Source organism: Nymphalis io, chromosome 18 (genome assembly GCF_905147045.1).
Source record: "Nymphalis io chromosome 18, ilAglIoxx1.1, whole genome shotgun sequence".
Lineage (NCBI taxonomy): Eukaryota > Metazoa > Arthropoda > Insecta > Lepidoptera > Nymphalidae > Nymphalis > Nymphalis io.
The window spans coordinates 6,721,082-6,748,592 of NC_065905.1; the positions used below are offsets into that span (position 1 = coordinate 6,721,082).

Consider the following 27,511-nt stretch of genomic DNA (forward strand, 5'->3'; position numbering starts at 1 on the left):
TTCTAGACACTTCTAGAACACGGAGCAAACATAAATTCTAAAGACGCGGAAGGAAAAACCCCTCTTCACATTGCTATAGAAAATCAACACGCAGCAATAATTTCTCTCCTGCTATCTCAACCGGGCATCGATTTATCAGCCAGAGACAATAAAGGAGTGACGCCTTTTGCAGCCGCTCTCACTGCGAGGAACAATAAAGCTGCTCAAGCGATCCTAGAAAAGAATCCTTCAGCTGCTGAACAGGTACTTGAAAATTATCTGAAATCAATTTGCTTTTCGATACTTGAAAAAAATATCTTCATATACTTATGACGACTTCAAATTAATTATTTTCAGCAATTAGATATAGATACGCTTTTATTAACAGCATAACATATGAAATTATTTACAGGTGGATAAGAAAGGCCGTAACTTCCTTCACGTCGCCATCCAGACATGCGATATGGAGAGTGTCATGTTCCTGCTGTCCGTTGAAGTGGATGTAAACTCGCGAGTTCAGGACGCTACACTAGCACCACCGTTGCACCTAGCGGCGGCTGTGGGGAACGAAGTATTATTGCGGAGTCTGTTGTTGGCCGGCGCACGACCAAATGACAGGGATGCACACAAGTAAGCCATTATACTGTTAGCAACGAATCTCTCGATATACTAGGTAAGTAAAAAGTTAACTGTATTTCCTATAATATTCGATAAATTATGTATAAAAATCTTTAGAATATTGAGAAATAAACAATGTCTATCCATATTTGTGAAGTCTAGTACTACAAATAGTCTATTTCAAGCGAAAAATAAGAAAAGATAAATAAACAATTTTTACCTTTAATTGATATGACATAAGAGTTTAGCTAGCGAACGTTAAAGTAACAAATAAATCTTGGTGAATATATGACCTACTAACTATTGATATCGTACGATATTTCCCACACAAACATTTTCTTACATTACATTTAGACGAAGAGACATAAATGAAAACTATCGAAAACATACTTGTAAACTTTATGTTGACTTCGTGTATATAATTACTTAATTATATAATTACAGGCACATGGTACATAACATCTTAGTTCCCAAGGTTGGTGGCGCATTGGTGATGTAAGCGATGGTTAACATTTGGCCAATGTCTATGGGCGTTGGTGACCACTTACCGTATTCTCGTGGCCAGGTGGCCCATATGCTCGTCCGCCTTCCTATTCTATAAAAATTAAAGTTCGAATTAGGTTCTCATCTTTTATTTTAAATTTCCTCGGTTGAGGTGCAATCAATTATTGCAATTAGACTATAGTTACTTTTGAAAAAGAAATATATGAAAAATTTCGGATCATTTATTCAAATGCGATTGGGTTGTATTCCAAATAAATATACATATAATACTTAAGGTTTGTTTGTTCGTTTGTTTGTAGTAGATAATACAGCTAAACTATCTGCAGATCCCATTTTAAATAGTCGCATGTCAAGGGCTCGTTTATCTCAATTCCTTCGACGCCCGGAGTAACGGGCGGTGTACAAGCGGCTCGTGTGCAGGCGCACGGCGCTGCACGTGGCGGCGGCGCACGGGCAGGCGGGCATCGTGTGCGCGCTGGCGGGCGGCGGCGCGGAGTGCGGCGCGGCGGACGCGGGCGGCGACGGCGCGCTGCACGTGGCCGCGCGCGAGGGGCACGCCGCCGCCGCGCGCGCGCTGCTCGCCGACACCGACATCGACGCCGCCGCCACCAACCTCAAGGGTGACTCGCGTTCAGTACTCCCGCGCCCGGTGCTGCGTACGGCCCCGAGTAGGGACAATATGCCGGAACGAGACTAGCTTTTCTCGTTGTTTTATACTTGAGGTGTAATAATAACAAGAAATATATGTAGCGAATTTTCTTATTTATCATTTTTGGGTATATCGTAACGATTAACACTGTTCATCAAGTCGTGGAAGAATCAATTAGTCGGTTTATCAAACATTGAGTTGAGCGTAAGCAATACATGTCAGAGGTTTCTATTTAATTCATTCATTAAATGTCAAAAGGGTCATCTTGCAATTGCATTTTAAACCATTCAACATATTGAGCTAAAGTTACACACATTTTTGGTGCTGATAATAATATAGACTAGTACACTCAACTTAGTTTTATTGTCATTACGAGAGGATATTGAAATTACTTTTTCTCAAGAATAGTGGGACTTGTTTAAATATATGTACAATTATTTTTTTATGCAAAATTATGTTGTCCTAAAGTTATGTCCACAGTGGGCGTAGATTGAGCATTCCCCTTTATCGTGACTATTATTAAGAAGTTGAAGCAACTTAGGAAATTATATTAAACGTACAAGTTTAATTAATTTCCAAAATTTCATATCGCGCGTTTAATATTAACAAAATAGTTACTTATTTTGTAAGAAACGTACGTAATTTTAAATTGAAGTATAACTTTTAGGTCGTAACCCTCTCCACGAACTCTGCTGGTGCAAGAAGGACAATGCCGCCACAATCTGTGAAATTTTCTTAGAATTTATGCCAGACTATCCCATTAATAGGACTGACCTACAGGTACATATTATTATTTATTTATTTGGATCTCCAACAGTTGTACATAACACACATTCAAATCACTTTTTACATTAGCTTAAAACTAACTATGCACAACCAATTACAGGAGAACACACAATTCACAAACACAATTACAAAATATACAAATCAAAAATAGAATAAAAACAGAAAATAAAAATATTTAAATAAAGAACAAAAAAACAAAAACAGAAACAAAAGGTATTAACTAATTAAATTTTTAAACAAATTAACAGTTTATACTAAAAGAAACATCACATTTTTTCATGAACGATGAGAGCCCGTCACAACCAATGTCCAGTGTTTTTTACACAATAATATAACTGTGTTTCTTACACAATAATTATATTCTCGCGATATTCCCGATATTGGAGCATTCTGTCCAAGTTTCATTCGAGTGCGGTCAATTTTAAAGAACGGACATGGGTTGCGAGGTGGTCTTCTAGGAACATTAATATTAAATCTACTCAACAGTCTATCGTCATGGATTTTTTCATTAAATACTTTATAAAGCAATTCATGTCTAGTAGAGATCTTCGAATCTCCAGTGACTTCATTTAAAAAAAATCTAGTTTGTTTTTGTAGGACTCTAGCTGATTTGAAGCTTTAAAACCAAATACCAAATGTTTAACGAGTTTCTTTTGAACATGTTCTATTCTCTCAATATGGATCTTGTAAGCGGGGGACCATACTTGACAACAATATTCAAGTTTACTTCGTATCAAGCTATTGTACAATTGTAGGATTGTTGATGACTTTTTGAATTCGTTAGACTGTCTTAAGATAAAGCCAAATAGTTTAAAAGAACCTGTTACTATTGAATTGATGTGCTTATCAAATCTTAGCTGATTGTCAAATATTACACCCAGGTCTCGAATACAATTAGTTTCTTTTAAATGTTTGCCCGAAATATTATATGAAATTAACAATGGATTCCTTTTTCTGATAAATTTTATAAAATTACATTTGTTTGGATTGAGCACCATGCGATTAATTCTACACTATTGGACTAGTCTATCTAGATTATCTTGAAGAACAGATATTATCTCATATTTACACTACGTATTTCAGCCTCACTAAAAACATATTTATATAGTTAGTAAGTTAATAAGGATAGTTATTTGATAGCAAATTTGCTCCATATACTTTGCTCTCTTAAAATTGAAACCCATGGAATTGTCTGCATGAGTATGTGAATGGCGAGGCGGTCGCGTGTGCAGGGGAACACGGCGCTGCTGCTGGCCTACATGAACGGGCAGGGCGCGCTGTGCCGCGTGCTCGTGCGCGCCGGCGCCTGCCTCGCGCACGAGAACAAGGACGGGATCTCCATATTTAACTACCAGGTATGGGAATACTCTTCCGTCGATCTGTTTATACACTATATATTAATAGATTTACTGTAATAGGTGTTTGTCATTATAGAAAAAAACTCATCGATGGGCTTCACATTTAAATGCTTCTTTTGTATTTATTTTAGTTCAACCATCGTTCTATTACTAATAACACATGCTTGACCATAAATAATTTGTTATAAAATGTTTTAAAGTATTTTAATAGTGATAAGTCAAATTATACTTTTTTCAAGTAGGCTCTCACGAGCACTTTTGAGTGTTCAATTTTCAATCTTAATTAATTACAATGCTACCAACTATATGCTGTAGATAATTTAAATATCTGCTAACATAGGTCGCTACAAAGCAGCTACTGCACAGGCTGCTGGACGCACTGCCGGCGGAGGCTCCGTGGGCCGAGAGCGACCTGTGCCAGGAATGCGGCACGAAGTTTACACTCACTATGCGAAAACACCATTGGTAAAATATATTAACCTACCATTCTCTATAATAATTGACTCTATTACGAAATATTAATATAATAATTTCAATTTAAAAAAAAAAAAATTTCAGCCGTCATTGCGGAAGGATGTTATGTAACAAGTGTTCAAGCCAAGATATTCCTATACTTAAATTTGGAATGAACAAACCGCAGCGAGTTTGTGAAATATGTTTTAACGTCTTGCAAGTTGGCGCCAGTTAGTTAAAAATATGTTATTTAATTATACTATAAAGTGTGATAAGTTATTTGATACTATGAAATTAGATATGGCTTTTTTACATTGTTTAAAAATTAATTATTTATAGAATGTACATTACTAAATACGGAAATATCCTCATCATATATAGAGGATAGGAGCAAGGTTTTGTATTTTAAAAATTGCATTTCTAAAGATGCTTAATGTCCAAGTATTTATATTCATTTTTACAAATCACGATAATTAAAATTAAAGACAATTTCATCAATTATCTATTTATATTTTTATCACAATGCAAACCAAATTTTTGCTAAAATACAATCATAGTATTTATTTAAACGTATAATATATATATTTTTAATAAGGACAAATAGAATTATCAGTTTTGCTTTAATTATAACATAAACATATTTATTTTTATGCTTTGAATGCTTCAAATTCTATTGACATTTATTTACAGCTTTAAGTCACTCGTTTTAGTTTTTATTTTTAAAAGTTATATAATTGTTAATTTAATTGAAAATTTTATTTTAATGTTTTACTTGAGTTACATGGCTTGTTTATATATAACATTTTATTTTTAGTGATGAGAAATAATGAGCATATTGTCAATTTATAAGCCTACAGTTAATTTAAGATTAAACTTAGTTTTTTTGTTTTTAAGTTATTTATAACTATTGTGCATTTGTTTGTAGTCATTCCAAATATATTACTACTTGTAGCTATAAAAAACTTTTCCAATGAAGCACCGCAACTTTATATCTTTTTTATTTTTATTTGAAATTTCTGATAGAAAATACGATTTTCTTTGTATTATTTGATTCATATATATTTATTATTAATAAAATAAATTAAAAGAAATTTATAAACTGAACTTATTTATTTACAAAAACAGTATGTCTAACAATGACAATCCTTTATTTCCAGTAAAATAATTTATTAACAATCTACATTCCACCCTAAAAAAAAATATTTTCACCCATTCATTGATGAAACAAGCTTAAAGATTTTTGGCTATGGCGATATTAAAGTGGTTTTAAAATAAATCTATAGAATCCTACTTTAATCTTTTGAAAAGATCTTTGTTCACACAATGGTCCAGAACATGTAGATAGTCCCTGAGTTCCTCTTCACAGGTTTCTGCAGTGTTAGTCCTGGAGTTGACACGGTCATTACACTCTTGATATTTCGACCACATATTCTGAGCATCTGGTTTCTGACCACATTGGTCCTGTAATCAGAAATAAATTAATAGCATTAATAAAAATATATTCTAGTATTTTACAGAGCACAGAAACATTTTGTTTTTAAATTATTGTGCTCTACATCCAAATATGCAGTCAATGATAAGATTCTAGTTTATTTAAGCTTCAACAAAATGTGTTAACAATTTTTAATAGGCCGAAGGACAATTAAAAATCATCAGCATCATGTATCTTTAACTAGTTAGATTTTATTCTATTAAACCCTACAAACGATAACAATTCATAAATTAATATGAGGTTATCAAAACTATAAAAAAGTTAATATCACATTTGAGTAGTTTGTAGTTAATCGTTAAATGGTATACCATTATTAATAAAGCTTAAAGCAAGTACATACTCTCAATTCTTTCTGTGGATCTACGAGTTCTTCTTCCTCCTCCTCTTCAGCCCTAACAACGGGAAACACTTTGTTCGACATTTTTATCTGTAATGACAGCATAAGACGGTTAAAACATTATTTAAATACATTCAGAGATTCGTTTTATTCATTTTCAGGTTTGAATTTATGATCTAGTATTGCATTTTATTAAAAATTACCTAGATCGATGACGCAACACCCAAAATCTAAAATGTTATCGGATGACAGCTACAGCTAGACGGACAGTGACTCGTGTTACCATTTAGAATTTTTTATTTAAGCAGTGCTGCTACCACTGATTTTTCTTAAAAATTAAATTATTTACCCTATAATGTCGTACATATGGTACACATTATATTTATATAAAATTTGTCGAGTCGTTTTAATATTTTTCTTTACAATTCTAATTATACTAACGATGACTGAACAACTTAAAATTAAACTAAATAAGCGCCAGCTCTTGGGTTACCAGAAGTGTGGACCAGTTTCTTAGAAATATCTAATCTGATGTTGTAGTGAAGGATCTTGCTGAGGCTAAGACAGCTTAGAGTGTTTCTTGCCCTGATGAAGTGTTTCCTTCAGATATAGCCTCAGATGTAGCACTGGGATTCACCCCATATTAAACTTACAAACAATTTGCTCCTGTCCCAGTGTACTTCAGATACCGACCGTGCAAGACTGCTAGCTGTAGTTGAAAGAGAGTCACTGGCTTCAGGCTCTCTTCTAAAAATCTAGGGACAGACTTGATCGGGCAACGATACGCATCGCCTCCATCGCAAAGAGGAAATGATGCAAGTATTTTCTGTATAAGATACTTCACTACCAGTCACAGCCTGTGAATGTCCCACAGCTGGACTAAGGCCTCCTCTCCTTTTTGAGGTGAAATACACATGTGGCAGAATTTCAGTGAAATTAGGCACATGCAGGTTTCCTCACGATGTTTTCCTTCACCGTCAAAGATATTTTACTACTTCACCTAAACAGAAAACCATTGAGGAGATTTTTGAAAATGATTATTTCGCCAATTTTCAAAAATAAATTGATAGCAGTAGGAGACTGAAATGCATCCACTTGTATTAGGGTTAAACCTAATTAGGAGCGTGAGTTGGTTACCTCAAGCTTTTATCATTTAGTGAAACAACTTGCTGGCAGACGGACCAAATAAACTACTGGATTTGGTGGATAATTTATTTGTAACTAAATTACGCTTGTACTCACATTGAGCACAAAATTTAAGAGATCTTCTAATAATAATCGTATGACTTAATGAAAAAAAATAGGTAAAATTTAATTTTTTTTATATTCGCAATAATTAAACTATTGTCTAAATTAGTATTTCATCTATTAATTAATATTTATTCATATAATAATAATATGTTTATAATTGCACCTTGTAATACAATATATACATACACTGCAAATTGCAATAGAATCGGATGTTATCGCAATCGTACCACAGCGTACATAGCAACGATATAGATAGTAATTATTTACTTTGTGCACTACGTTTTAAATCGTATTGCGTACTTCATTGTACATTTCACATTCACATAAATTAAAAATTGTTGTCTATAGAATAGCTGCTTTTATTGGCTTAAAAATAATTCTCATTAGAGTAAGAAATAGAATTACAATTATGATAATATTTCTTTTCATTTGAAAGAAGGCAAACTTAAACTTATTTTGTCCAAATTTGTTATATATTTATAAAATACTATGCAAGAATATGTTAAACTTACTTAAAATTTTAACAAACAATATTAATAACATGTTTGGGCATCTTTTGGTGAAATTATATAATAATATAATTATTAAGTTTGATTTTCTTATAGTTCCTAGTGTGTACGTGGCTTAAACTGTACTTGATTTATCAAGGCAAAAGCATAAAATAAAATGAAATTTTTTTCTTTATGGTGAATGTTATCTATATAGTCAAATCAGCGTCCTATATGTTGTTTATTTTTAAATAAAATAGTTTTAAAATATTTATATATTTGTCTTCGATATTATTCAATGAAAATTATTACGTTTTCACACCATATATAAGCAATAAATATTTTTGTAATTATTGTGTGATACATTTCATCATAGACGAGTGGCCGTCACCATGGAGAGTGCTTGCTGTAAAAATATTTTTTAATACAATATCGTTGTTTTAGTTCAGTAAAATTTATTTTTGTAAAAATGTTAATTGTAATTTGAACGTTATATTTTAATATATACATGATGTTTTCACAATATCTCACTAGATTTGTGTAAAAACGAGAAATATAATTTTTACTATATTGTTTTAATAATATTTCAGGTTTGTTTTTACAAAAATTTAGCTGTTTTGTGTTAAATTTGATATTAATTTGTCTTATATTAATTTCGTCTTATATTTTTATATTAGTTTTTGTATTTGTTCTTAATGTATAAAAGAATTTGAGGTTATATTCAGAAAACATTATTCGCTTTTTTGTTTTTCAGAATGAATGGAGGCATGGAGCATAGAACCCCAGGTCATAACGCAGTGCTTCACAAGGCACCTAAAAACTATAAATTGTTGATAGACCCATTTCTTGTAAAAGGAGCTACTAAATTGTACAGATATGATGGGATTGTTCCTGGAGACAATGCATATCCAACTGTGCAGTGCAGAGATCCGAGATCTCAGCTCTCTAGAATTTGGAATAAGTTAGAACCTGCAGATTTGCCAGTGCCTAGGTATTCTTACAAAAAATAATATAAACATTTGGTAACAAATAATTGTACAGCTCTATTGACATACCTGTAAAGGAAGAAATTAAGTATATTACACAAATGTAATACAAAATTTTGCAAAAAATATTATAAATATTTTTGTAAATAAACTCTAATTCAATAATTTTAGATATATGAAAGTTATACAGCTATGTGTTAGATGACACAGTCAACATTTTTTTAAATGCACATAGCCTGCTTGTTAATTAAATTTTAGGTGAAAAAAGAACCAAATTTATATACATTTATTTATTTTTTGTTTTGATAACCATTGCTTTTATTATTATACATTACTAAATGTGCAACTAACATTGTAATTTGACAGATGTCAGATGATGGGAATTTTAAATTTAATATGCAAAGAACTTGATCAATATTTTATCATTCCTTTCAGATTCAGAATAGATAAAAATTATGTAGGTATACCTCCTCAACTGGAAATAACAATCGGAAATCTGAATGATAACATTGATAAAGCGTTTCTTGCCGACATGATGAACAAAGTGGGGCCATTGGAGGAATTGACAATATTTTACCATCCCATGACAAATAGGCACTTGGGATTTGCTAGAGTTGTGTTTCAAGATACTAAATATTCTAAAATATGTGTTGAAAAATATAATGGCAAATCTGTAATGGGCCAGGTAAGTGATTTTTCTTTTTTTATATGATGCATGTCAATTCTTAATAAATAAGTGTTATTAGGAATACCAAGACGGCACAAAAAGCATGTATGACTACTATGATTTATTTTCAAGATAAAATGTATAATATAGACCTAATGCTATTTTAATAGATTAAGTGCTTTTGCGAAGGAATTAATAAACCTAAATTTTTGTTGGTGTAAATATTTAAATGGCTCATAATTAATTATAGAAATTATTACAATTACAAAAAAATATATTATTTAATGGTCATAAACTAGATAATTAAATGGCAACGCTATTTAAAATATTACAGTTATTAGCAATAGTTGTATATATGTACAATAATAATCAAATTGAAATAAATGTATACTCTTACTAACAATCAATTATATGCTTTATTATGCTTAAACTTTGTTTTACTCTGTAAAGGTGTTACTATAAAAATAATCCACTCAAGTAATATGTACTGTCAATTGTTGTCACTTGAGCTTTAAATTTAGACAATGACGAGCCGGTTGACATGGTTGGTAGATACTTACCTTTCTCGCCGAAGGTTGTGGGTCGGATTCCCACCCAGGACAGACATTTGTGTGCATGAACATGTCTGTTTGTCCTGAATCTGGGTGTAATTATCTATAAAAGTATGTATTTACAAAAGAAAAGTAGTATATGTAGTATATCAGCTGTCTGGTTTCCATAGTACAAGCTCTGCTTAATTTGGGATCAGATGACTGTGTGTGAATAATGTCCCAGGTTATTATTATTAGATCTTTTATGCTCAAAGTAAACTCTTAATTTAAAAAGTGCACCTTAAACACCCTATAATTAATATGTATTCGGACTTTAAACTATTTCTGAATATCATCCACGAGCGAATAAGAGCTAAATGCGACGAACATCTTGCAGATAGTCAGTTTGGTTTTCGAATAGGAGTGGGCACGAGAGAGGCTCTTTTCGCAATGCAGGTTCTCGTACAAAAATGCAGAGACATGCAACAAGACGTTTTCCTTTGTTTCATCGATTACGAAAAAGTCTGACAGAGTACTGCATGACCGTCTAATTGCAATATTACATGATATCGGCTTAGATGACAAAGATGTACGTATTATCCAGAATCTGTATTGGAACCAGAAGGCTACTGTACGAGTTGACAATGAGGAGACTGATGAGGTATAGATGAGGTAGAGAAATAAAGAGAGGAGTTCGACAGGGCTGTATATTATCACCCACGCTATTTCATTTGTACTCGGAACAAATAATAGCAGAAGCAATTGAAGGCCAAGAATGTGGAGTCAAAATAAATGGCCGGTATATTAACAACATCAGATACGCTGACGATACAGTCCTAATAGCATCATCTCCTGAAGAGATGCAATTAATTATGAGCCGTGTTAATGAGTGCAGTGAAAACGCTGGTCTGAGGATGAACCTATCAAAAACGAAGATCATGGTGTTATCTAAACATAGCTTCGATGACATTGCTATCATTGTAGCAGGCCAAAAAATTGAGAGGGTGCGCAAGTACAAATATCTGGGGACATGGCTTAATGACACCTGGAGCTGTGAACAGGAGGTAAAGACTCGCATCGAAATAGCTCGAAGTGCCTTTTGCACGTTGAAAAAAGTACTCTGCAATCGCAGACTTAAGATCCCTGTGCGCATACGACTCCTACATTGTTACATCTGGCCTATACTTCTTTACGGATGCGAGGCGTGGACAATTAAAGAAGACCTCAAAAAACGTATAGCTTTCGAGGTGTGGGCTTATAGACGTATGTTGGCCATTAGTTGGACTCAAAAGGTCTCGAACGTGGAAGTTCTGCGACGCGTCAACCAAAAACGGCAACTTTTGGAGACTGTCAAGAAGAGAAAAGTTGCATATCTCGGACACGTGCTTAGGCATGAAAGATATGAACTTTTGCAACTGATTATGATGGGAAAAGTTGCCGGAAGGAGAGCTGTTGGGCGCAGAAAAAAGTCTTGGCTGTGCAACATCCGTGAATGGACGGGAATCGCGAGTGCTGTCGAACTCTTTCGCCTCGCGAAGAACAAGAAGGAGTATTTAAAGCTGACTACCAACCTTCGCTAGTCGGAGTGGCACTCGACGAAGAAGGACTTTAAAGATAAACAAGTACCAGCTTCAAATAAATTCATATTTGAGTTATACGGGCAAGTGACCAATTAATAAAAAAAACCAGCCATCCCTGATAAATGTTCATCTTATAATCAAAGAAATGATAGAGTTTGAGAAGTAAAGCAACAACATCACATTGTTTGGTTTTAAAAAAAGTTAGTTTAAATAAAAGAGAAAATATTAAAAGTCATCACAAAGTTGAATTTCTAGAAACATTTACATAACTATTACTAGTTAGTTTCTATTCAAATTCATGATTTCAACAGACTCGGTCTCTGTCAAATTTGACATTACTCCCTATCAACGAGAACAATAATTGAAATCAGAGCTAGCAGAATGTCTGGAAATAACAATAAGAGGCACATCAAAAATAAAGTCACTCAAAATAAATATAGTCATAGGACATCCTGCATACTGGTGGTAGGGCTTTGTGCAAGCTCGTCTGGGTAAGTACCACCCACTCATCAGATATTCTACCGCAAAACAGCAATACTTGATATTGTTGTGTTCCGGTTTGAAGGGTGAGTGAGCCAGTGTAATTACAGGCACAAGGGACATAAAATCTTAGTTCCCAAGGTTGGTGGCGCATTGTCTATAAGCGATGGTTGACATTTCTTAGAATGCCAATGTCTAAGGGCGTTTGGTGACCACTTACCATCAGGTGGCCCATATGCTCGTCCACCTTCCTATTCTATAAAAAAAAAAAAAATACATGTACAATTTATGATGAAGAGTGCCATGTTGTTTGCCTTTATGGTATATGAGTGTTTTATCCCGAAGGTGCACAAATAGATGTTTTACACAAAAAAAAACAAGCATTATTATAACATATTGTCTGTACTATTTCTAGTGTAAAGGTAGCAAAGGTCATTTAAACATATACTACTGTACAAAAAACATCCCATTTATGCTTAAAAAATGTTGCACTATCATTAATCATTTTACCTTACTAATGAAGCTTTCCTTTACTTTGAGAAAGCTCCGAGGTAACTAGAAAGAGCCCATTATTTCTCCAATTTTTAAATAAAAAAACAAATCAGCCACAGGGCATTACGAGTCATACTTACAAATAAAACATTTTTAACCCTAATTTAATTATGTAGTAGTCATTTTATATTTTACTACAAACAAAGTATATTATATAATAAGATAATAGTATTAATCAAATAGATCATTTAATTAAATGTTCAAAAGTGATTAAAGAATGTTTAAAAGTAGAAAATATTAAGATAGATTTATTTGTTACAGGTGCTCGATGTATTCCATGATCCCTTTGGTAAAAGATGTCAAGAGATGTTTGAAGATAAAACCATGGAGAGAAAGCCACAGCCGGTAACTTCAGCTACAAAGGTGCCAACTCTAGTAGAAGATGTACGGGCCACAAAACTTGATCCTGCACTCAGCAAGAGATTAGAAGATACAAAATTAACAGACAAGGTAATTTGAACTAATTATACACTTGGAGTAAACTTTAGATTTAAATATTCTATGATATTTGCTATCAGCACTGCTATATTACTCGCTACAAACGGTTCTCTATTAATATATTTTTATTTAAAATACAAGACTATTCCATGTAATAACTTATATCCGCTTCTAGTTTATTAATATAATTAACAACTTAGCTGATATTCAAGACGGCAATTTTTCGTCAATCCTCATGGATTATATATGTAGATTATTCAATGTCTCGACTAATTATATTGAATCATTTCCATGACATAGTTGTTTATTTGTCTTTATTCCTCTTGTAGTCGAGATGGCCTAGTGGTTAGAACGCGTGATCCTTAACCGATGATCGTGGGTTCAAATTGCCTCAGGGAAGCACCACTGAATTTGAACACTGAATTTCATGTGCTTAATTTGTGTTTATAATTCATCTCGTGCTTGATGGTGAAGGAAAACATAGTGAGGAAACCTGCATGTGTCTAATTTCATTGAAATTCTGCCACATGTGTATTCTACCAACTCGCATTGAAGCAGCATGGTGGAATAAGCTCCAAACCTTCTCCTCAAAAGGGAGAGAAGGCCTTAGCCCAGCAGTGGGACATTCACAGGCTGTTACTATTCCTCTTGTGGTTGGAATAGGCTATAGAACAATTTAGATTCAAGCAAGAACATTTGTAATATGATTTGAACATTAATTATAACAATACCATAGGTGTTATTTGGCAAAAAGCTTTAATTTTAAAGCTTTTTCGACATTGTTCTAATAAGTTGCAGAACTAAAATTTATGGTTTCTTAATTGAGCTATGTGGATGTATTGAATGTAATGTCCCGTGTGCCTGTAGTTACACTGACTCACTCACCCTTTACCGGAACACAACAATACTAAGTACTGTTGTTTGGTGGTAGAATATGTGATGATCGCGTTGTACCTAACCAGATGGGCTTGCGTATAGCCCTATCACCAGAAATATTAAAAAAATATGTGTATTTTGTAATATAATTTTTGTTTTTTTTTTTTTTAATTTTCTGATGTTATTCTATAATGGTTGTGATTTTGATGCAGACATTACGATGAACAAGTATGATTTATAACAAATTAGTTTGATTGATATTTTCTTTTGCAAGGAACCATATCCTCGCTTTAAGGACGTAGAGCACAATGATAGCAACACGCGCTGGTCAGACGAAGAGCGAGAGTACAGGCATCGACATCGCAACCGGAGCGAGCGAGACAGAGAATTGGACAGGGACAGGGATAGAGAAAGAGATAGAGAGAGGTAGGCATTTGTGTTTGTGACATTTTGATGTTTTACGTACCTTGTTCTTACTTTAGACAAAGCAATGAATGAATCAATATGAATGTTATATAATGTTGTAAAATGAAGAAGTATAAAGAATTTCTGAATGCTCTATTAATACTTTATCAAAGAGGATTTATATACTGTGTATTCTTTTGTCATTGATAATATAAATGTCTTATGCTTCAATGAAATAAAAGATGTATAAATATATTTAATGTAATTCATAATAATTTCTAGAAAAGCTTAAGTGAATTTTTGATTTTTTTTCTTTAAAGCAGAGAATTATATTGTTATTTATGTTTTTTACAAGCGGACGTTGTAAAAGGAAATGCAAGCGCAGGTATTAAACATATTTAATTTATAATAGAGTAACATTTTTATAAAAAAAATTTTTTAAACACAGCAGAGAAACAAGAAAAAAATATCGAAGACAAAAAATTGGTTTGTTCACCCGACTAGTTTTTAGTTTAGACTACGTTCAATTCACATGTGTATATAAAATACATAAGCAACTATATTCGAATGGATACTTTATGGGGCACTGCTCATCAGACACAGGGACCGCTACGCGCGCGCGGAGCCGGCCGAGACGTACGCCAGCGCCCACGTGGCCGAGATGCCCTACGCGCCCGCTCCGCTGCCCTACGACCCTTACTACCAGCCCGGGTGAGCACAGCATTACCGCCAGGACCATTTTAACAATTAACTAGTACTTTTACAAACCATATTTAAGATTCCCTATAGAGCATCGACTTCCCTAGGTGTTTTTTAAAAAATTATTATTGGCAGCTAGACTGTCACATGGACCACTTTACTGTAATAATAATTACCACCGCTCATAGTAATTGGTACTGAATGAATTATTAATTATTCCTTACAAGGTCAATGCGACATTTGTGTCAGTAAATATATTCGTGATAATAAATATTGCGACAGTAAATATGTTCAACTCTTGTAGCGTTCAATCCAGGCTCGGATAATTTTAAACAAACAAATGTCAGATTATCGTCGTATTGTTTCCAGCTATGGCTACGGATACGGTGGGGGAGCTGGCTCGGGGATGTGGTGGGGAGATTGGCGAGCGCCGCACGCCTCGCACCATCACCACGTGAGTACTCTCTTTGCGAATGGAATCTAAAGGAAAAACATTATTTAAAAAAAAACAACAATTAATAGCAGACTGTCTTGGCCCTAATTTCTTGTTAATGTCTTTGTGTATTCAAACTTCTTAAACAAGTTAAAATCCATTTACCGAGCCGATACAATCTCATTAAATACATCGTCACGAGTCAAGCTTTTATTTGCACGTCTGGTCGCAGAACAGACATATCAATCCTAACATCTTTTATCATATTGGAGAATCAATTGCTGAACATTCATATTATCTTGACCATCGTCATCACTTTTGCATAAGAAACTTTGTGATAAAACCACTAGAGTTATCGTGTTATTAATTAAATCACCATTAAAGAAAAGTTCTACAGTTTAAATGTTAAGTTGATTGAACTCACTTGACTAAATCGTGAGAAATCCAATTATGTTTATGCTTATGTTTTTATTGAATTACTAACACTGCTGCTTTTGTAAAAATTACGCGATCATTTTTGTATTAACAAAATGTATAAAAAAAGTCTTATAATGTTATCACTTAAAATTATTATTTAAAAGCTTTCGAAGTAGGTAAATTACAAAAATAGAATCCTATGTAATCAGACACTTGACTGCTTCTGTCAACCAAGAATGCAGTGCGGTGTAGTGGTGTACTTAGTAATAATCGTGTGTGTATTAACAAAATGCCAAGCCGGAGCAACCGGCGAGCGCGTGGAGCGAGGAGCCCTCCCCGCGCGCCCCCGCACGCCCCGCGCACGCGCACGAGGTCGCCGACAAGGTTGGGCCACGCGAGCGCATTGGCGATTGGATATTGTACTTCTATAGGAGTAGTGACATTTGCGTTCATGTTTCGTAGATTATATGTTATATTTGGTTTATGAGAAAAGTACAAATAAAATGTCTTGTATACAATTATAATAAAACTATTTTACAAATACGTATGTTCAATAAGTTAAAAAGTAAAAAAATATATTATTGCATGAGTTCAATAATGTAGGTTAATGTATAAACTTTGGTATATGGTATATGGTACTGTCATTCATAATCATTGCTTTAAAAAATAAAAATGACATATGTATGAAATGCATGCACGCACGTAATGTTTTGCATGAAGCATCCTTATTTATATCTATTCTTAAGCAATAGTAACCTATTGTACTGTCTCAAACAGTTGTAAAATGTATTTCATTCTCTTTTCATTGTGTAATCGTTTAAACGATTTCATTCCATCATTTATATTTCCTGTACATAAAAGTATAAACCATAATATCTATTTATAGATTTATTGCATTTGATTAATTTAAAAATTGTGGTTTTTTTTTTCTAGCATGATTCCTAACAATTATATTCATTGAATTACGATTTTTAAAATTCATTTTCACAGGAAGTTAAAAGTAAAAGCGAGGAGCCAGTGCCACCGCAGGAAGCGGCTGCTGCGAAAGAACCTGAACCTAAACCCCCTCCGCCAGTTGATGAACCAAAAAACGTCGACCTAGACACCAGGTATGAAGCTCATTTAGCTCTGGCAAGACATTAGACAAGTAGTAGGCAGTAGAATAGGACCATTTCCGCTCTGCCTGGAAGATTTATAAGTAGTAACGATTGGAATACTTATACCAGAATATTAATGTCAGCATCTCTGTATTAACATTAATACTACGATCACTGACTCGCAATAGCCAACTACTAAAGATAACTCACCTCAAATAATAATCTTACTGGTGGTAGGGCTTTGTGCAAGCTCGTCTGGGTAGGTACCACCCACTCATCAGATATTCTACCGCAAAACAGCAATACTTGATATTGTTGTGTTCCGGTTTGAAGGGTGAGTGAGCCAGTGTAATTACAGGCACAAGGGACATAAAATCTTAGTTCCCAAGGTTGGTGGCGCATTGGCTATAAGCGATGGTTGACATTTCTTACAATGCCAATGTCTAAGGGCGTTTGGTGACCACTTACCATCAGGTGGCCCATATGCTCGTCCACCTTCCTATTCTATAAAAAAAAAAAAACACTCTCAAGGCCACTTAGCGTTGAAAGAGTTACCGTACCGTAACAGCCTGTGAATGTCCCATTGCTGGGCTAAAGGCCTTCTCTTCTCTTTTTGAGGAGAAGGTTTGGAGCTTATTCCATCACGCTGCTCCAATGCGGGTTGGTGGAATACACATGTGGCAGAATTTCAGTGAAATTAGACATATGCAGGTTTCCTCACGATGGCCATCTCGGCTATTCCACTGGGCCATCTCGGCTATTATATTCTCGGCTATTGAAAGAGCTCGGTGTATATTCGCTACGCGACCGAATTCAAAATGTAATGATGTTCGTTCATTCATTCATGCAAAAGACCAGTCACGATGGTCGAAGGAATGATAACCGACTGAAAAGTAAAATCCTGAAATGGAGACCAAGCTTTGAGAAGTGGAGCGCAGAACACCACTGGCCTACTTAGATTATCGACCTAAATTCTTCTTGCAATACTTATTACATACATAATGCTCCAAATCAAAGTGTTTAATTAAATTAATGACAGACTGCTATAAAAGTTTTCGCGAAGCAGATTAAAACTTTTTAAATAATATTACAGGATCGCAATGCTTTTAAAAGGAGCAAGTGGAGGCGGCGGCCTCGCTCCGCCCTTCCTTTCCCTCGGCATTTCCTCCGAGGAGGAAGATGACGACCGCCTTCCTGCCAAGATACCAGACTTGGACGCCCATAATCCGCCGACAGATGACGAAGGTTTTAATATACGCAACTTTGCAATAATATTTTTTAAGTGAGATTTTTTTTGTTTACTGCAAGGCTTTGATGTTTAATCTTAATATTATATATGATAGTAATATGATAGTATAATACTTTTAGTAATTTCAAATTCTTTACCCCCTTTTCAGGTTCGGGCAGCGAAGATCGAGAGAGCATAATATCTTTTAATCAAAATAAAGAAGTGGATCCTGAGCCCTTGTCAAACACCCCATCTCCGTATTTGAGCAGAGAGTTCTATCTTGAATGTCTCAAAATTACAGTAGAAAAGGTACTCATTTTTTACCTTTTATGGACTCATTTCTTAATCACCCGGAATGTCGTGATTTTTTAAATGTATTAAAAATATTTACTACATAGGTTTTAATATTTCGATAGAAAATTATGCTTTGATCCTATTTATTGTAAAATCTACCACCTAAAATCATACTGATTATATTTTTGTATATTAAAATACAGAAAGCTAAAGACGATCGCAAGAAGTTACCTCAAATTGATAAGATTGGCTCGGATATATCATCATCAGAAGACGAACTACTGACCGGAGAAGAGCCGCGCCGGTCGCCGGCCGCGCCGCCAGATAAGGACCAAGATAATTTGGAAGATGACCAGGTTAGTTAACATTTAATTTACATTGTAGCAAGATTAACCTGAACCTTTTGTTCAGTAATGAGGTAAACATCATCAAAAGATTGTGAGATTTATCTTTTTTGCTAACTGTACACTTAATGTTAAAGTAATGCTTAAATTTGATTTAAAAAAAAAATCATTAATAACAATTTTCTGTGTTTTATAAAATTTTAAACTGCTTAATAAAACCGTCGCTAACTGGTATGGTTAGTTCGTTAGAATACATGTTAGTGTAGAAATGTTTATATATTAGAAGACATATAATCATTATGTAATAACTATATTTTATTAGGTAATAACTTGTCCAAGATTTTTATTTGGCTATCCATCACTAAAACTTATTTTCAACTGTATTGATTGTAATGAAAAGTATGAAATATGAAAACGAGAATGATGTTATCAGTACCTAGACAAGACAGTACCTAGACGAGATCTTTAACTAAAGTTCGGCTCGTTGCTTCCAGATGTCTCTGTCGTCGCTATCGTCCACGGAGGCCAAAATCGAGGAGCAGGTGCCGGCCGAGGCGTACTACTACCCTCCCGCGCCGCACCCGCACTACTACCAGCCGGTGTGGCCGACCACGGGTACGTAGGGGGCGCTTACCCTGATCTCACATTACGCACTTTTTATTCGCTTACTTTCCTTATCCGATGGGAGAGCAACACCGACATGACCGGAAAGAGTTCAGACAGACGACGTGTTTTAAAAGACACGGGAGTGAAAGCTGTTAATTTCCACAATCCGGGCTGCTACAGAAGACTTCTTTCTAATAACTTCTTATTGGATTTTTCTGTGGATTGAACCTAGGACCTTTTTTTTATATTCGCCGAGAGGGCAAATGACTACTCCACCTGATGGTAAGTGGTAGTAGAGTCCAAACGCGACGACGGCCGGTACAGACGGGAAGAATGTTCTGCACTAGCCGCCTTCGCCTTGCCGGCAAGATGCCTCTTCACGCCTCGTTTGAAGGAACCTTCGGATATTCACCCCTATAAGCTAGCTACTAGCCTTACGAGGCGATTATTCACATACATGACATGATACATACCGGGCAGCACGTCATAATCAGTAATCCCAATGCTGTAGCGTACCCGGGCGCCGCCCCCGCCTACCCGGGCGTGGCGGACATGGCGTTGGCGTACGGTGCTGGCGCGTTCGCCGCCCCTCCGCTGCTGACGCACCACTATCCGCACCGCCCCGACCACCCGCCCACGCACCAGGTACGCGCACCTCACACACTAGCCTACCACCGGTGGTGATAGCGAAACGAAAAGACACCAAATACTTATTTTGTTTGTTTATTTCATTGGCATTATTTAAAAATTGACTTTTATATGTCTTTTCTCTTTTAGGAACTAGACAACCCGCACTATCCCACAATTAACAGCGTAATTGAGCGAGTAACGACTGAATTAAAATTAATTCTGAAGAAAGATTTCAACAAAAAAATGATAGAGAGTACTGCCTTCAAAAACTTCGAAGTCTGGTGGGACGAGCAGAGCCGTAAAACGAGACAAACCGTTAAGCCGCTCAAGGAGGAGATAGGACAGCCATTGCAGGTAAGACGTTTGATTACATCAGGTTTCTATGATGTCTCTGAAAAGCACTAGCACCAAAACTTTTCGATGTTGTTTAAGACTAATTAAATTATTATTGCCAGACCTGCCGAGATGGCCCTGTGGTAAGAACGCGTGAATCTTAACCGATGATCGTGGGTTCAAACCCGGGCAAGCACCACTGAATTTTCATGTGCTTAATTTGTGATTATAATTCATCTCGTGCTTTACGGTGAAGGAAAACATCGTGAGGAAACCTGCATGTGTCTAATTTCACTGAAATTCTGCCACATGTGAATTCTACCAACCCGCATTGGAGCAGCGTGGTGGAATAAGCTCCAAACCTTCTCCTCAAAAAGAGGAGAGGAGGCCTTTAGCCCAGCAGTGGGACATTCACAGGCTGTTACGGTACGGTACGGTAGACCTGCAGATTTGAAGAACATTATAAATAAAAAAAAAAAAATTTGAACATTTTAAATTTCCATCAGTTTAAGATAAAGTCGGCTAATTTATATTATTTTTATAGGATATTTCTAATAAGAAGGAAGAAACAGTGGATTCAATAAAGTCTATAATGGAATCTCGAGAATTAGGGCTAGATCTCGGAGGGTACAGTGTGGGCATCGGCCTGGGTCTCCGCGCAACGATACCGAAGATGCCTAGTTTTAGGAAAAAACGGAAAATACCTTCCCCCGTTGTTATGGACGATGACTCATCTAAACGGCTCAGTGATCAGGTAATTCAGAATTTTAACTTAGTCAAAAAATCCCAGCTTGATTTTAAACGATTATAATATACGTGTTGCATGTTCAGGAGGAAATCGTTCAAAACTCGGATGAAGAAAAAGAGGTGCCCACGAGTCCTAGGAATAGGACGACAGGCTCATACTTATCGACGGGTAGAAGACGGCAGTCCAGCAGTTCGTCCAGGTGGGAGTAAAAATAAATTATAATTTAAACCTAAATAGCAATGGAATGAGATTCGATCCCATAAATCAATCAATCGCTTAATCAATTTTGATGGTCGGCCGACAGGTCGTCGTCATCATCGTCGTCTCGCTCGTCGTGGTCGGGCTCGGAGCGCTCAACGCAGAAAGGCGCCGCCCCACGCATATACTCCGATACAGACGACTCCGAAATCGACGAGGCTGAGGTACGATACACGAGTTCGACGGACCTAGCAAATCGTACTTATATACTTTACGGTCTCGTACATCGTACATTCGTTCGTATCATAGTCTTATAAAAAAGTTTTTCAGTTCAAGGTCATATCTAACAAGGAGAGGCTGAGAAGGGTCTACTCGTCATCATCGGATAGTGAAGAAGAACATAGAAGGAGAGGTAAATATGTTTTTACCTTGTTTTATTTTATGGATGTCGTAGCTATGACATTTATTTATTTTTTTTGTTTTATTCAGAAAAAACCCCTATACCACCAGTGGAAGCGTCAGACGATCGACTCGGCTCCCCTATATTGTCACCAGAAGAGGAGCCTAGAGATTTATTATTGGATCGAGTGTATTCAGACTCTGAAGAAGAGAGAGAGTATCAGGTAAGGATGACAAGAAATATGTAAAATGATTCAAATTGCCACATTATTGATACAAGTTTAAAAAAATTCCCCCTTTTTTTTATTACAGGAAAGGAGGAGACGCAACACAGAGTATATGGAGCAGATAGAGCGAGAGTTCTTAGAGGAACAGAGACGTAAAATGGAAGTGGACGCCGGTCCGCCGCCTGACAAAGCGCCCGACGAAAGGTTTGGGAATTCAAGTAGTATATATTTATCAAATGGACAAATTATGCACTGAGATAGCGAACAGTGTTCTATAGTCTAGTTTTAATTATCTTAAAATATAAGACCTACATTAAAACCACATTATTTTTAATGTGGTATTATTTTTTTCAGTAAAACTGAACCCAAAGAGGAAGAATCTAGAAGTAGTCCAGTTAAAAACCATCTCAAATCACCTAAAAAGAATAAACCGGAAGCAGAAGTTGAAGAGGGAGAGATTTCATCAGAAGAAGAACCTCTTGAAGCGAGACGGAAAAAAGAAAGGCGACCAAAGAAGAAACAAGTCGAGAGACAGAGGATTCCGTCTGTTAGTGATAGTCACAGTTACACGGAGTCTGCTGCCAGTGTTAACGGCGTTAAAGAAGTATGTTTATTATTATATAGCACATAGCTTACATAACAGTATTGTATCATGAAGAATCCGAATATAATACATATCTTCCATCGAATATCAGGCGAGCAGCGCACTGTCGGAGACTTCATCACCGCAGTCACAGGCGTCTCAGGCGTCGCAGGCCTCGCAGGTGGCGCTCGACCACTCGTACTGCCGGCCCCCGCCGCGACAGGAGCCGCGCCCCAACCATCTACAGCACGACCACGGTACGTGCTTCGAAATATTAAGGATCAGAGAGGCTACATTTTCTTAAATTTTTTAACATTTCTTCTTTTGTATTGGCTAATCACAAGTTAATTCTTAACTTATAGGGTACACCTGGATGGCTGAGCCGGAGATCGAATCGCCGCAAATTGAGAGTGATGAAGTCAAATCACAAAAAGAGACTAAGAAACCATACAAAAGAAAACATGAAACTAAGAAATTGGCTGAAATACAAAATAAGTATGTCGAGAGAAGATATATACAAATAGTGAAGATTTAATGTTCATAAATATTTTAATTCCTTATTTTTTAAAAGTTCATTTCGATTTGCAAACGTTGTAAATGCGAATAAACACAACCTGCATAATCATACGATCTGCTTTACTGTAGGTTGTACGAGCCGCGACCGGAGTATGACAAGATGTACTCGAGCGTGACGTTCAAGCCGCGCGACATAATGGCGGAGATGCAGGTGATGTACGAGTTCCTGACGCGAGGCATCGACCGCGAGGACGTGGAGTTCCTGCGCCGCGCCTACGACGCGCTGCTGGCCGAGGACGCGCAGGGCTACTGGCTCAACGACACGCACTGGGTCGACCATCCGCCCACCGACCTCACCTACTCGCCGCCGCGCAAGAAGTCCAAGCGCCACGCCAACATGTACGAGGACCTGCAGGTACTATATATCGACTGTGATCATAGCATAGAATCAATCTCAATGTTGAATGATGAAAGAGTCGATGTACTGTCGATGATCTGATTTTTTGGTAGTATTTGATCCGTTGTTTTCATCCGCTACCCACAGAGTCACTCGAGCGGTTCTGCGCGCACGGAGGGCTATTACAAGATGGACGCGCGACTGAAGGCCAAGTACAAGTACCACCACGGCCGAGCCGGCGCCATGCCCGCGCCGCCCGACGACAAGAAGGCGTCCAAGATGCAGCTGCTGTCCCGCGAGGCGCGCTCCAACCAGCGCCGCCTGCTTACCGCATTCGGTAACTACATGTCCAATTCTAATAATCCTGTAAAACATAAACAAATAAATAATTAATTTCCATTCAATTACGTAAATAGATCTCAGATAAAATTTTATGTTATTAAAGTCCTCGGAATACCTTGAATAAGTGGTTGCAAATTTTCCATATAACTATACAAACTTAGTCGACAAATTTTTATTTTTATTTGAAATTTCTATTTCAGGAACGGACACGGACTCTGATCTCCTTAAATTCAACCAACTCAAATTTAGAAAGAAGCAGCTTAAGTTTGCCAAATCTGGCATACACGATTGGGGCTTATTCGCCCAGGTATGTTTTTGACTACATAAAACGTATATCTATTACTTTTAGAACATTAAAGGAAGTTATTTTATATGTCAATACTAAAAGTAAGTACAGTTAACAAGATTTATGTGATCGCAGGAGCCGATAGCCGCGGACGAGATGGTGATTGAGTACGTGGGCCAGATGGTGCGACCTATCGTGGCTGACGTACGTGAGGCGCACTACGAGGCCACCGGTATCGGCAGCTCCTACCTGTTCCGCATCGACCTCGACACCATCATCGACGCGACCAAGTGCGGCAATCTGGCGCGCTTCATCAACCACAGCTGCAATGTGAGTGCATTGATCACAATAACTTGATATAGATAGATAGATAGATAGATATGATATATATTATATATGCATTGATAGCTTATTCCAACTATAGGATAAAAATAAATAAACAACTTTGACTTTGAACTGATATGACATTTATTGGTAGAGATTAATAATAATAATATATGGTATTTACTATGGATTCGCAAAAAAATACGTTTTGAATAAAGAAGAAGTTGTTATTGGAAATCTGGAAGTAAAATTAAAATAGATACAAGAAGTCAAGTGGAATTGATATTTTTCAAGTGGAACAGATTGTACAATAAATAAATGTATTAATTTAGAAATGTCGGTACCACATAATGTAACAGAGCGGTTAGCAAGTCGCATGGAATTGTCAATCTAAAGCTTGGTTATGTCTAATTGGAAAATACCATCGAATCAATTAAACTATATTACTAAACCTATTCCGTTTCAACAGTGCGATTTTTCAAATATATTCTTAAATATATATTTATATTTTCAACAGCCGAACTGCTACGCGAAAATTATAACAATAGAGTCCCAAAAGAAGATAGTAATATACTCCAAGCAGCCTATCGGCGTGGACGAGGAGATCACTTACGACTACAAGTTCCCGCTCGAAGATGAAAAGATCCCGTGCCTGTGCGGCGCGCCGCAGTGCCGCGGGTACCTCAACTGAGCAGCGAACATGCTTCTCGAACTCTGATACTAATTATATATTTCCACTGTCGATATTTATTGTGTTTCCTATTGTTAAAAGGGTAACTATCGTTTTACAAATTATCCTCACACTAAGCCAGCATAATAACATAAAATACAATTTTGTTTTAGTAACTTGAGCACAAAACTTTGATTTTTTGCAGCTACGATTGATTGTTTGTTATTCGCTATAGCCTAAAGTATTGTCAGTAGATTCACTTTTTTGATTTTAGCAAAATTAATGCTGTTATTATTAATTGTAACAGAATAGGGCTGCAATGAACTTTTCAGCAGCTTCATTACCAATCACAACAAAAGCTGTGATAGATTATCAATATGTATTGAAATATCCTTATCAATTATTTTAAAAAGTTTTCCCATTCATGTTTTTTAAGATGTTGAGAATAGTAGTTAGCGATAGTAGTCTCGAAATTACAATGAATGTTTGTAGCGATGGCTTAAGGATATCGATAATTCCGATATACTTGCCCGCCCTCATTGACCGTAAAATGTATAAATGTCTTTATAGAGAAACTGGTCTGCGACCTCTAATCTGTGTATAGATAATAATTAAGATATACAATACGAATGAATCGGGAACGTGATCATTATTTTATTGTTTAGTATGATCATTATAATCAAAACAAAAACTAATCCCCTTATTTACATACATAATATAAGAGGACAACAGTGTACATTTTGGCAAGCTCCACCTACCGCTATGAGCTTGAAATGAAATTGTTTTGCTACTGCCTCAAATAATGATGATGATATAATGTATAAAGATAATTGTAATCGTGTGCTTGTGGCGTGTGAGTCTAGTGTGTTTATTTCCCCAATATGTATGTAATGAAAGAAAACTCGCGTGCAACCATATTGTTATCAATTTTTTAAATGTGTCTTGTATTATACTGATTTGACTGATTCTAAGATATAATTCATTAGGAATAGGATGTCAGGTCTTACACGCTGTATAATTCTGTGTTGTACATTATGATTGTTTATAAAGAGATCTCTGCTGCTTGTCAGACTTATATGTAATACAGGTTTCAAGTACATTTTCTATTGTGTTATTTAAAGTAACAAAATGTAACGTTGTTTTCGTATCTTCTGTCTGTAATAGTTTTGTTATATTTTCTCAAAGAAAATAATAAATCTAATTTAACAGAATATAATAGAAATTAAAACCCTTGAATTGGTCCTTCTAAATACACTCTTACTATTTAATATAAAATGTATAAGAATGTAAATAAAAGAATTCAACAATTTTAATTTTATGTTTTATTAGAAAGGGATTTATGCTGGCCATTACATAGTTTAACTGAAAAATAAAAAAGTAACTTAGTCATATAAATTATAGTAAATATTAGCTTCCCTTTTTACTTACATTTTTAAAGCAGTGTCAATTAACACATAGGTTACATACTGGCGAACTATTTTTCTGAGGTACTTCAGACTCTTAAGATTGCCATTGTTTACTTGGGGCTTATTACCCTTTTAAATATATTGGACATTGTGCTAAATCTGTTGCTGTGCCGACATCTTCGTCTATGTGAGCGAAAAAATGGCATTAAGGAGAAAAAAATATATAAATGGATTTATATACATAGTATATATTAAATGCCATATAACATTTTACTAGTCTAGAGTCGTGTGCATTTTACAAATTTACTATAAAAAATTATTATTTTTATAAATATTAACTTGCAAACAACATTACATTTGCGTGCTATACTTCCACTACGAAGAACCTAAAGCTAGTGTTGAAAAACTATTGATAGTTTAACTATTCAGGATATCGAAAGTATCGTCTTGTTTCTATACTGTCGGTACTCTCCGTAAAAAATATAATTGATAACAGCAATGATATCGAGAATATTAAAATTTATTCATTAGTTTTAACCAAAAGCTATTGATGGATTTGGACTATCGATAGCCATACTTATTAATACTGTGTATATCGAAATACGGTACAAGGTAACTGTACAAAGCAAAATTTATAAAATATCTTGGAGTTACCATCGAAGACTTCAATTTTTCAGAATATATAAGTATTATTGCGACGAGAGTCCGTAAACTGGTATATTTAAACAGCTAAGACCTGTGTCCGAAGTTATAAAAATTGTATATAGTGTGCTTTGTCAATCTATCCTTTTTTTATTCTATCTCTTCAGTGGCATAGCTAGGTGGATAAGGGCCCCGATGCATAAGGAAAGAATCGGGCCCTCATCCCCTTTCCGCGTAGCTTGAACTTATATTGGCCTTCAAAA

General features: G+C 35.7%; 3 protein-coding genes across 6 annotated transcripts in view; 2 read left to right on the forward strand and 1 right to left on the reverse strand.

Annotated features, from left to right (window-relative positions):
• LOC126775359 (rabankyrin-5) overlaps positions 1-5,261 on the forward strand; it is a 47,367-nt gene extending 42,106 nt beyond the window's left edge. The window contains exons 15-21 of one of the 2 annotated variants that reach the window (XM_050497231.1): positions 7-243; positions 392-609; positions 1,522-1,721; positions 2,418-2,530; positions 3,769-3,891; positions 4,235-4,359; positions 4,453-5,261. In XM_050497231.1, coding sequence (XP_050353188.1) covers positions 7-243; positions 392-609; positions 1,522-1,721; positions 2,418-2,530; positions 3,769-3,891; positions 4,235-4,359; positions 4,453-4,582 — 1,146 coding nt within the window. In that variant the 3' untranslated portion in view covers positions 4,583-5,261. Of the gene's footprint in view, positions 1-6; positions 244-391; positions 610-1,521; positions 1,722-2,417; positions 2,531-3,768; positions 3,892-4,234; positions 4,360-4,452 lie in introns of those variants that run through there. The other variant, XM_050497232.1, reaches the window with a different exon arrangement.
• A 215-nt stretch (positions 5,262-5,476) lies between these two features.
• On the reverse strand, positions 5,477-6,490 carry LOC126775370 (cytochrome b-c1 complex subunit 6, mitochondrial-like). Its single transcript, XM_050497246.1, has 3 exons — positions 6,380-6,490; positions 6,180-6,266; positions 5,477-5,808 (listed from the first exon to the last, which is right to left on the reverse strand). Exons 2-3 carry the CDS (start codon positions 6,258-6,260, stop codon positions 5,635-5,637), a joined length of 255 nt encoding a protein of 84 aa, XP_050353203.1. The 5' UTR covers positions 6,261-6,266; positions 6,380-6,490; the 3' UTR covers positions 5,477-5,634.
• A 1,717-nt stretch (positions 6,491-8,207) lies between these two features.
• LOC126775634 (histone-lysine N-methyltransferase SETD1) lies at positions 8,208-26,513 on the forward strand. Of its 3 annotated transcripts, none has more exons than XM_050497694.1 (29): positions 8,208-8,323; positions 8,670-8,906; positions 9,337-9,586; positions 12,972-13,160; positions 14,299-14,450; positions 15,027-15,140; positions 15,498-15,582; positions 16,276-16,362; positions 16,969-17,087; positions 18,169-18,320; positions 18,473-18,612; positions 18,801-18,953; positions 19,436-19,556; positions 20,059-20,192; positions 20,325-20,531; positions 21,055-21,264; positions 21,342-21,457; positions 21,563-21,680; positions 21,787-21,868; positions 21,946-22,079; positions 22,168-22,286; positions 22,437-22,686; positions 22,778-22,922; positions 23,028-23,160; positions 23,311-23,596; positions 23,726-23,915; positions 24,121-24,227; positions 24,342-24,536; positions 25,048-26,513. In XM_050497694.1, the coding sequence occupies exons 2-29, from the start codon at positions 8,671-8,673 to the stop codon at positions 25,219-25,221; spliced, it is 4,398 nt and encodes a 1,465-aa protein (XP_050353651.1). In that variant the 5' UTR covers positions 8,208-8,323; position 8,670; the 3' UTR covers positions 25,222-26,513. The 3 variants fall into 3 exon arrangements, with proteins under 3 accessions (XP_050353651.1, XP_050353653.1, XP_050353652.1); XM_050497695.1 differs by having other exon boundaries at positions 8,317-8,505; XM_050497696.1 differs by lacking the exon at positions 16,276-16,362.
• Positions 26,514-27,511: the final 998 nt, after the last annotated feature.